This window comes from Leptosomus discolor, chromosome 16 (genome assembly GCF_034619465.1).
Source record: "Leptosomus discolor isolate bLepDis1 chromosome 16, bLepDis1.hap2, whole genome shotgun sequence".
NCBI classification, from domain to species: domain Eukaryota; kingdom Metazoa; phylum Chordata; class Aves; order Leptosomiformes; family Leptosomidae; genus Leptosomus; species Leptosomus discolor.
The window spans coordinates 16,076,704-16,087,304 of NC_141406.1; the positions used below are offsets into that span (position 1 = coordinate 16,076,704).

The 10,601-nt window shown below is 58.4% G+C and overlaps 1 protein-coding gene across 2 annotated transcripts; it reads right to left on the reverse strand.

Moving 5' to 3' along the window:
- Positions 1 to 392: 392 nt before the first annotated feature.
- TPST2 (tyrosylprotein sulfotransferase 2) lies at positions 393 to 9,583 on the reverse strand. Of its 2 annotated transcripts, XM_086474170.1 has the most exons (6): positions 9,539 to 9,583; positions 5,654 to 6,561; positions 3,945 to 4,143; positions 2,554 to 2,604; positions 1,484 to 1,532; positions 393 to 750 (listed from the first exon to the last, which is right to left on the reverse strand). In XM_086474170.1, the coding sequence occupies exons 2-5, from the start codon at positions 6,487 to 6,489 to the stop codon at positions 1,503 to 1,505; spliced, it is 1,116 nt and encodes a 371-aa protein (XP_086330296.1). In that variant the 5' UTR covers positions 6,490 to 6,561; positions 9,539 to 9,583; the 3' UTR covers positions 393 to 750; positions 1,484 to 1,502. The 2 variants fall into 2 exon arrangements, with proteins under 2 accessions (XP_086330296.1, XP_086330297.1); XM_086474171.1 differs by lacking the exons at positions 393 to 750; positions 1,484 to 1,532; positions 2,554 to 2,604 and adding an exon at positions 3,358 to 3,389.
- Positions 9,584 to 10,601: the final 1,018 nt, after the last annotated feature.

Consider the following 10,601-nt stretch of genomic DNA (forward strand, 5'->3'; position numbering starts at 1 on the left):
ACGGAGACTCCGGTGCCCCGGGCCCGGCCCCGGCCCTCCTGACTCCGCCGCTGCCGCCCGGAACTGAACCATCTCCTTCCGGTACCGTCACCCCTTAAGCCACGCCCACGACCATAGAGTAGGCAGGAGCGGTCGCGCTGGGGCCTCACGGGCAGCGGCTCCTCTATGGTTCGGCGGTCTGGGCGCGGCCTGCACCGCCGCAGCGGGGGGGGCGCTGAGGCCGGGCCCCCCCGGGAGCAGAACGGGCCGAGCCGGCGCTATTAAAACAACACTTTAATGGTGTGCAACGAAGGAAGGAGGCGGGGGGGGCTCATATATTAACTCTGCAATAGCCTCTGTAGGTCACAGTGAAGGGCTGGGGGGGGCGGGGGGCGCGGGGCGGGGGGCGTCACTCGCACGACAAAGGCTCCACAAGGGCAGGACACCGGTTCACGGCGTTACGAGACGTTGAAACGCGATTTCACGAGTCCTCCGGCCACGGCCCACGAAATCTCTCCCTGGTGCACGCCGACACCCTCCCGCTGGGCACGAATTCCCCACAGCCGGTGTGACGGGGAGCGCTGGGGAAGGCGGACGGCGGGTGTCCCGGTGGGCGACGTGTTTGGCCTTTGCAAATAAATGCAAATACATTCCTCGTCCAGCAGTCATTTGGCAATAGTAGGAGCAAGCAATATGCTTGGATAACCCGATTTCCACTGGTGCCATTGCAAACTCTTCTGTGTCGGACCACCAACGGCCACTTGCAGCGTTCTGGAAGAGAGAGACACACTGAGGGCAGGGCCCGGCCGCGCCGGCGCGGCGGGTGCCCCGCTCGTCGTTACAGAGCTGCCGCGGCACGGAAAACGGTCAGAAAGAAGCCAAGGCCCAGCGCCAGGACGGTGGGCACACAGCTCCTCTGCTCACTCCATGCTTCTGATTATTTTTTTGTTTAGCACGATATACTGCTTTTATGTAGAAACTGGTCTTTAAAGGGTCGTTTTTAGTAAGAAAAATGACGTTTTATGCATAGAGGCTGGCTGAAGAGAGAGCTGGAACAACATCCAACAAATCGACAGTTGTATCTGGAGCACAGACCCGCAGTAGCAGCTTTGTTTTCCCAAACTGACAGCTGCTGCGACTGCTTTCTCTTCCCTTCCACGGTCCGTGGCATGCCCTAGAAGACAGCTGGGGCGCAGCACAGCTCATCTACACATTACCACCTCCCCCTTCAAAGGTCCCCACGGGGACAGTCAGTATTAACTCTCCCAAGTGGCTGACTCTGATTTTGCTGAAATAAGCCTGTTTCCAGAGCTCAGAAAAAGGATTTTGGACAAATTGTCTCACGTAACAGTATTGTTCTGAAAACCCAAGGCAGCTGGGAAGGGGATCATTTGCCTAACGAGCGTGCCTGGAGCAGGCACAGGACATTGGACAAGCAAAACGCTCCCCCTGGAGCAATGCAGGCAGATTTGCCCGTGTCCCAAAATGATGTACGAGGTCTTACCTGGAAATCATTAATTTTCTTAGTGGGAAGTCGACGTGTTCTGAGTCACCTAGAACAACCCAGAAACAGAAGGGTCAGCTTTAAGCCACCATCTGCAACTCAAAACATTCCCGCTGTGTTCCCAGCAGCAAGAAAAGGAAATGCTCAGGACGCAGAAAGCAGCTCAAGGGCAGGGAACCAGCAGCCAGGAGACGCTGCCACGGGACTGCAGCCTCTTGCCTCGCTGTCATCCACACAAGGCCCTGGGTCGCCGGCAGGGAAAGCCACGCCACGCTGGCTTCCTGGCAGCCCTGCCTCCTCAGCCTGACACGGCGGCGCAGCTCAGCCCCCTGCTCTCTTTAGGGGGGCACACGCTGAGAGGGTAAAACCTGGCACCTTTGATGGAAACACCCGCCCCAGTCCACTGCGTCTCCACACTGGGCAGGTAGCGCTTTTTGGAGAGCAAACATCCAAGAAGTCGGGGGTTTTGGTTTTGGTTGTTTTTTTTTTTTTAGTCTGTGTGTGCCATGGCTGTTGGACTGCTCTCCGTTACAAAAGATGGTTATTAACTGGTTTTCAAGCGCTGCTCTTTAGGGCGGGAGCCCCATAGTGTACTTTTGACACCTGAACACAATCAGACAAGTACAAGAACTAGAAGACCCATCTGTAACCTGTAAATCGGACAAGCTGCCCTTCCCCAAGACAGGCGAGACCTACGGCAATGAAAACTCGAGGAGTTTTGGAACAGCCAGCAAGGTGGAAAGCGTCTTAAAAGTAAGAGAATAAAGAACACAAGTTTCTGATGAGTGAACACAGAGCTACACGGCACGAAACCACAAGAACAAATCAGGGAAGAAGTGACCGAGATGCAAGAGCAGGGTGTGAGGAGCACAGAATACACAGAATACACAGGACACCAACGGAAGCGTGGAGGGCGGGAGCGGTGCAAGCAGGAAGGACAGGCACGGCGTCCCCAGGGCCAGAGGCAGGAGCGCAGGGACATCGCTCACGCTTCCCTGCCCAGCCTGCAGGTGCCTGTAAGAAGGAGCAAGGCACCTGGCGTTACCCAAACAGGGACAGCAGGCTCTTACCTGCGGGTGACCTTTCAGGTTGGCTGGCGTTTTATAATCCCCCTTTAAAACCTACGGAAAAGAGAAAACTGGAGTGACCCTTTAGGGCAGTGGTTCTACGACCATGGCAAGCCCCCCTCATTAACTGTGTCCTATGTCCCAGCACAGCTGAACCCGCTGAAATACCCTGATGGGTGCTGGGTCTACGTCGAGGTGCTATATTGGGGCAAAAGCAGAAGGTCTCCTCCTTCCTGACTGTAAGCAAAGACAGGGAGTGGCGCTGTGCTGGGGCAGGGAACCGACACAAGCAATTCTCTGGTTCCCCCCTTAGCCTGGGGCTGGGGGGAAGAGTATTTTGGTCTTTACCATAGCGCCAGTTCTCCAAATTCATCCCAAGAAGTACTGAAAGGTCCACGCCAGAGACTCAAAGAGTCCCTAACCCTGCCCAGGGCAGATGTTCTCCCAAACCACTTGTGGCCTAGAACAGCTCCCAGCAAGCACAGAGAACAAGGAGGAGCTGCAAGAGACCAGAGCACTCGGAGCACAGACCAGCTCCAGGGAAGCTCTTCCGACCTTCCAGGTCAGTGCTGCTCCCTCCCTGCCTGCATACGCCCTGCACCAAGTACCACGGGCACAGGTCCCACCCCAGGGATCACCCTGCTCCCACCAGTGTGACAAAGGACACCTCGCCCAAGGCGTCACGGGGAAGCTGGGGGAGGGCTGCAGAGTCCAGCCTCAGGCCGGGGAGGAACCTGTCCACCCCAAAACCATGAGAAATGTCCTCTCCTTAGAAGCTGCTGTCTGTGGCTCTGCAGCTTCTTCCTCCCAGTTCTGCTTCAGGGACATGAGTCAATATTCTAAAAAAAAAAAAAAAATTAAAATCTTCTGGTTTTGCCCAAACGCAGTATGAGGCTCCACTCGGGGCGACTGGTGAGCACCCATGGACCCAGCACAGCCTGCGTGTCCTCCTGGGGCTGCAGCGGGTGTGCAGGGCCCGCAGCCGTGCCAACATACCACCAGCACTCACCGAGATACCACCAGCACACACTGGGATACCACCAGCACACACTGGGAACTCCCAGGGCTGAGTTCAGGGCGGGACAAGTCCTTATCTGCCGCAGCAGATGGGACGAGCCCCACCACCAAATCCCAGGGAGTGCCACCGGTGCGAGCCACGCTGGGCTCACCTACCCCACGCATCTGTTTCGAAATCATTGTGGCGTAACCGCGCGTCTGTCGCTCCCAGTCTCCCGAAAGGAAGGGAGTGTTTGCTCCTCCCCTGCCCTTTGCCAGTTTGGGTCAGCAGCCTCTGCTGCTCCAGAGGGCTCCGGGGGGTGCAGAGACCCGCAGCCCCCCGGGGCCAGCGCCCCCTCCGCGTGGCAGCGCCGCGGGCAGCCAGCAGCGACACTCACTCTGTGCGTGTTGTTGACGACCAAGGGGTCGGGGTGGCCGTAGTTGGGCGGGTTGGCGTAGGGGTCGTAGCCCAGCCTGGCGAGCATGGGGGCGATGTGGGCCATGTCCTGCAGCACATCCCCCGGGATGTGCCCGATCCACTTAGATAACGCCTCCATGTTCACCGGCTTGATGACCTGGTCTGTTGATCTTTCTATCCTGGGGGAAAAAACAAAACAAGACACTAAAGCTGGATTTCTCACACGTACTGGGCTCAGACAAAGAGCCCTGGTTCCCTGCCACCTCAGCATTTCACTTCCAAAGCCCAAGACACAAGCGCAGCACCAGAGCTCAGCACCCACCAGGTCCACCCGGGGCAGAGCCGGCTGAGGCACAGCGGGGCAGCTCGGGGCAGCCGCTTCCCACTCACAGGGAAGATCCTGGCAGGGGTTTCCACAGCCCCAGACCCGTCCTGCACCAGGGTCGGGGTGTTACCAGGACACCTCTGCTTATTCCAGGGAAATAAGGAAAGCTGTGTGGTTTGTAGCACAGATACCCCATGCGACCCCAGTGAAAAATCCAAAAACTTTCCTGTTTAAGCAACCTCACCAAAATTTACCCTGAGCCAACTGCTGCAGAAATGATCTCTTCAGCCACCAAAGGTGCCTGCTACGCTCCAGCTGCCCACCTGGGGTAAGGGCACCAGGACATGCTCCTCACCGGCCGCACTCCCTGCCCCCCAAACCCCGAGGAGCGAGCCCCTCGCCGGCACAGCGCCCCTCTGCACCCTGTGCTCGGCGGGACGCTGGCCTGGGGCGAGCAGCCGCCTGCTTGGCTCTGGCCAAAGGAAACCCCACCCCAGGCGGCGCAGGCGACTCGGCATCCTGGGAGGGGTGAACGAGGCTGAGCCCCGTGAGAGCACCCCGGTCATCGACTGCCGGGGCACAGGCGGTGCCGCACAGCCCCGTACGGGAGAGCATCTCGGGGCCAAGGGAAGCGGAGCCCGGCCACACACCCGTGGCCGTCATGGAGGAACGGAGCAGCCGCGTGTCCGCAGCTGCCCCCACCTCTTGGGCATGAGCCCTTCGTACAGAGACCGCCTGTACGGTTCCCTTACACCACTGATTAAATTTAGTCAGGCTTAAGCCTCCCTTTAGGAACCAAAGAGCATTAAAAGAGGAGAAGAAGTGGGAGAAGGCAAACACCCCCCTGGCACCCACAGTCGTACAGCCAGCGAGGAGGGCGTGCTGGGGTGTGTCTCCACAGAGCAGGTATTTCTTTTATTCTGCAACACCAGCACCAAACCTGGCAAGAATTGCTGCCTGCTGCTCAAAGCCATTCATTAGTGGCAAAACTAATCGCGGCAGGGAGGTGTTTGAGGACGGGCGGAGAAAAGAGGCATTAAAGAGCTCATGTTTCAGAGCAAGCAGTTCTTTTCAAATTAGAGACCAAAATCATTTCTGCGCTGTCACGACAGATGAATAAAGCAGTCACCTGCTCCTAAAATCCTCGCCTGACAAGCTGCTCTGTTGGGTACAACAGGCTGTTGGTATTCCAGGCATCTTCTACTCAGAAACACAAAACCTGCTGCAGCCAAACTGGCTGTGCTGCCACTTCTGCCCCTGAAAAAGCACGCTCAAACACAAGCAACAGCTTTGCCACCGGTTTTAGCCTTGACCTGCTCCGTGTAACAAAAATGCTCTTCGAAGAGCCGGGTCGAGACACTCACTTGGAAAGCGACACCCCACCGGGCTTCCCTATCAGCTCCTCGTGGTGCAGCACCGTGTCGCTCCAGGAGATGTCCAGGAACTTCATGATGGCGTGCATGGACTGCTCGGGGTGCAGCACCAGCTGCTCGTAGTAGACGGGCAGGCAGCGGGCCCGCCCGATCTCCAGGCACTGGGAGTACATCACCTCGATGGCTTTGTTCCACTTGGTCAGGCAGTCCCGGTAGCTGTTCAGGTCGAAGCCCGCGATTGTCACCTTCCGCGTGATCATGGAGTGGACCGAAGCCCGGCCGTCCCGAACCATCAGGAGGAACTTGGAATTGGGGAACAGCCTGGACAGGTAGACGGAGGACTTCAGCGTGAAGGGGTCCTTGTTACACAAGTACCTGGCGGGCTCGCCGTGCTTGGCGATCACTTCCAGTATGAAGGCCTGCATCGCGGCGTCCAAAACCTGGTCCGTCACCCCAGCTTCGTCCAGGCGCATCTTCTCTCGCCCCGATTTGGACCAGGCCTGCCGCATCGCCAGCACCCGGGGGATGATGCGGGTCTCTTCTCCGCAGCGCACCTCAGGGTGGGCATCCAGCATGGCCCTCATCAGCGTCGTGCCGCTCCGGGGGACCCCCCCAATGAATATCAGGGGCATCTCCTTGCTGTAACGGTACTCGACGTGGTTGGAGTCCATCATGACCAGTTCCTCATTCTCAGGTCTCATCAGCCTGTGCCTCCTCTCGCTCAGGACCTGCTGGCATTCCAGGACCTGCTGGCCGAGGTGCAGAGTCACCATCAGGGCGACCACTGAGCCCACCACCAGCAACACCCTCCTCATGGTGACCCGCATCCTGTTCTCCTCCGCACAGGCTGGTGACCACGCTTCAGCTTTTGGCTAGCGGGCGTTCACCCCAGCAGGCATCTGCAACAGAAACACAGCCCGGTCAGAGGAACCTCAGCGCCCAGCCGGGCTCCTTCAGGACGCTGACACCGTCCCAAGCTTTCATCGTCTCTTTTGCTTATCAGCAACTTCCAGGCTAGGTGCCTTCTACCTATGAGGTAATTAAAGTCTGTCTCAGAGCACACCCAAAGAGATTATTTCTGGGCTGTTGGCGTACCCAGAAACAGGTTTACAGCTGGAGTGAAGCTCCAGGTACGCTGTGGAGAGGAGGGGCCACGCGTACCCAGTCAGTCCTTAAAAAAAATAAATCTTTACAGAGAGCCTGTTCCATCCCAGATGAAGCCCAAACCCTCCCTGCAGTTCTCCTTCCTTCCAAAACGGAGCTCAGCACACCACCGGCTCCTCCCTCTCTCAGCCACCTGTCTCCCCCCTACATTTTCTTTAGTTTCAACGTGCTGTCACAGGGGAGGGGGGGAAAGCTGAAATAAAGAGAAAAACAAAAACATCTCATGCAAATTGTAACGGTCTGAGTCAGGAGAAGCAGCTGCCCATTAGAATGAAACACTCTGAGAAATTAAACCATCTGAAGGCTAACAGCAACACACCGAGCCAGTGTTAAAATGCCCCTCCTCTGGGGACTGACCTCACACAAAAATCCCTGCAGCCTTCGTCTGGTGTTAAGGCTTTTGGGGTTTTCTGCGTCTCGGCAGGCTACCCAGCAGGAAGCCTGCAGTTTCTGCAAGTCCCCTGCTCTGCTGCCTACCCGGCAGGGACTCCTGCGAACGCTGGCACGGCTTCCCACACCCTCCCCCCTCCTGCTCCGCTTGTGAGCGCAGGTTTTGCAATCCTCCCCTGGGCTCACCCTGGGATTTCAAGTTCTTTGTGATTATGTGGCTGGGGCGGGAGCTGAATGGAGGGGAAGGAACTGGACGTCCAGGCGGGTTTTTTTTTTGCTGACAGTCCAAAGAACTGCTTCAGAAATCTCCTCTCGACTCTCTCCGCGTTTAGCAGCGGCCCGTGCAAAGCCCCTTCGCGGCGGGGAGCAGGCAGGAGAGCCGTCCCGGAGCCAGGCGGCCTTCCTGTCCTCCCTGCCAGCCCCAGGACCAGCCAGGCGCTCCAGGACTCGCTCCGTTCCCCTGCCAGCCCCTGCCATCCCGCTCCACCTACCCAGACCGGCAAAGCCCTCAGTTGCTCACCATCCACCCACTCTGCTTTCATCCACTCCTGCTCAAACCACGACACAAAAGGCAGTGCCTCTCTGCCCGCCCAGGTACACACTTTCCCATCCCAGCAGCAAAGCAACATCACCGCCAACATTGGTTTTGTGGCTCTGGAGCACTGTGGTTCACATCCCGGCCGACTGCCTGGTTGCCAGGCCAGGGTTAAACGCCTTCAGATGCCTGCCCATACACTGCAGACAAGTCAGAAAGTCAAAAGCTGACCCACTTGATTAGATGCAGATCAGAGGGAACAACAAACACCTCGGGCACTTTTCCAGCACTAAGCCAGAGTCAGGCCCATTACAAAGACAACCTGGCCTGCTCCTTCCTGCTATCTTGATCTGCCTCAGTCATGTAAATATATTCAAATGTCCACCCAGAAATAATTGCAAATGCCACAAGACCCGTTTCAATGCAGGGCAGTCAGGATTTAAGGCCAACTGGAATAATTACAGCTTTGAGGATCAAGACAGGCTAATTAGCAGGAAAGATCTGCAGTTTGAAAAGGAGGCTGTGAGCACAGAAGTGCTCTGTTCTTCGCAGAAAAGGGCTCACAGAGAGCGTTTCCCATCGCGATGCTCCCAGCAGCTCCGCTCCCAGTGCCTTGGGAGGGGAACAAAGGGACTCACTCATTTTGCTGGGTGAAGCAGGCGGCTGGCTGGGAGCCTGCGGTACCGGCCCCGCTCCGGCAGCACCGGGTGGGACAAAGTGCCGTGTCCCTGGGGATTGTCCTGCCTGCCTGGCCAGGCCAGACAGCAGCCCCCACCGCTGCCCACCCAACACCACCAGTGTGGGGAAGCTCTCGCTCGGCAGCGGGGCAGTGGGGAAGGCAGAGGGGCAGGTGCCAACGAGGAGCACAGCTTTGGACTCTCCCCGCTGCCACAGCACACCACTGCTCCCGCCAGCAGAACAGCCCCGCTCTGCCTCCTGCTGTGGGCACCAGGAGGGCTGAAGAAGGACAAACTTCTCCAGTGGGACCAGCCCAGCGTACCCGGGCGGGCTGAAGAAGCATCCGTAAGGGCGCTTGGCAGCAGCCTGCTGAGCAACCCCAGACAGTTCTGGCTTATTTTCAACTCTTTTGAGCAATCCTCCACTAAGAATTTCCCCAAATTTATGGGGCTTATTAGTCTATAAGAGAAGAGGGATGGATAATTTCCTCCACAGCAGATATTCTGGTGGAAAATACCATGGCATAACTAGGCGGCACGGCTGTGTGATCAGAGACAACCTTCCCGTCCTTCCGACGCCCAAGCTGGCTCTGAGAGCTCCCCGCTCCAGCAGGAATTAGGGAGCTCTCAGGGGCTTCTCTGGCACATCATGGCAGGGACTGAAAACCACTGCAGCCGGCGACAGGGAGTGGAAATCAAAGTGCCAGCAGCCATCCCGGGGCTGAAGCCCCCGAGCACAGCTCGGACACTACAGGACAGGGACAGGCTGTGACCCACAGCCAGGGGCTCCATCCCCAACCACGACCAGGGCAAGGCTGGGACCGAGAGCAGAGAGCGTGGCAGAGGACAGAAGCCGATGGGGAAGTGACAGCGGAGCAGTGACAAACCAGAACACAAGAGGTCCTACAGGCAGAAGCTCCTCCTTGTTTCGCATGCTGATCAGACAGGAGCATAAACAAGGCTTACAGCGTTTCTTGTCAGCTTGCGAAGGCAATTCCATATGAACGGGGCACCAGCGGCAGCGTGGGCAGGCGTGAAATACTCGCCGGCCTGCACCCAGCATCGCAGGGGACTCAACTGCGCCGGCACACGCCATCCCAACGTGCTTACCTTCCCCCGGCACGTTCATTTTGCCGCTAGCCAAGCTTCATGCTGAAACGCAGGTGGCCACGAAAATACCTAACGGGGAAGAAAAGCCACAATGTTGATTTGTTTATTGCACGCGGCAACGAGTGGTGCTCTCCTCCTCGGCACCTTCCCCTCCCGCCTGCACCCCTCCTGCCCACGGCCTCCCTCTGAGCCCAGGGGAAAGGTGGCCCTGGCAGGGCCGGTGCCCCCGGCTCATGGGCAGTGCTGGCAGCAGGACACGGCACGCCTGCAACTCGGCCGCCCGCCTTGAGGCACCGGCACCGCTCCACCGAGGTGGTGTTTGAAGGGCTGAGGCAGGAGAAACCAAGTGAAGCGGGAAGGTGGCTGCTGCTGGAAGGGAGCAGACCCAGGGGGACATGAGCAGCTGGGAAGTTTAAAACCCAGGGGACGACAGTCCGAACCCGGCATACTCCCATCGCACACAAGCGACCGGCGCAACAGCCTGTCCCAGAGGAATCGGCTCCAGACTCGCCTGCTGCAGGCCTTGGTACAAACCAGGCGAAGGTCAGACTGTGCTCAGAGGCCCCAAACCAGTAACAGCAAAAGGAGATGGGGCTCAGAGGACTCCCCAGGTCCGGCAGGTCACACTCCTGCCTCCAGGTGAGGTCCTGGTGGCATCCAGGGATGCCAACCCCTGCCCGCTGCCAGGATCTCCCCAGCCCGAGGAGCAAAGCTCTCTCCAGCCTGGCCACTCGCCGAGGCAGCAGCGCCGGCCCCTCGCAGCACGCAAACCCCTCCAGGCAGGGAACCACAACCCGCACGTCGGCCCAAACACCAGGTTTTCCACGGGGACGTGACACGTGCACCCACGAGGACTGCACCCACCCTGGGGAGCCCCGCAGCCACCCGCACTGCCTTGGCTGAAGCTGTCCTGCAAGTGCAGAGCATCCTGGTGACAGCGCGGCTGTGGAGGGGTCCTGCCGGCGGTACGGCAGCCGTGTCCCTGCAGGACACCCTGCTCTGGACACAGGAGGGCAGCAGCAGAGGGGACCCATCCCAGCAGGGCTGCAGGTTCCCCAGCAAA

Bases quoted from the DNA above. Each gene is read 5' to 3' on its own strand.
- TPST2 (XM_086474170.1), bottom strand. From the start codon at position 6,489: ATGCGGGTCACCATGAGGAGGGTGTTGCTGGTGGTGGGCTCAGTGGTC. The intron at 4,144-5,653 runs GTGAGTGTCTCG...TTTTTCCCCCAG, and splicing joins GGTGGGGTGTCGCTTTCCAA to GATAGAAAGATCAACAGACC. The intron at 2,605-3,944 runs GTGAGTGTCGCT...TCTTTTCCGTAG, and splicing joins TCGTCAACAACACGCACAGA to GTTTTAAAGGGGGATTATAA.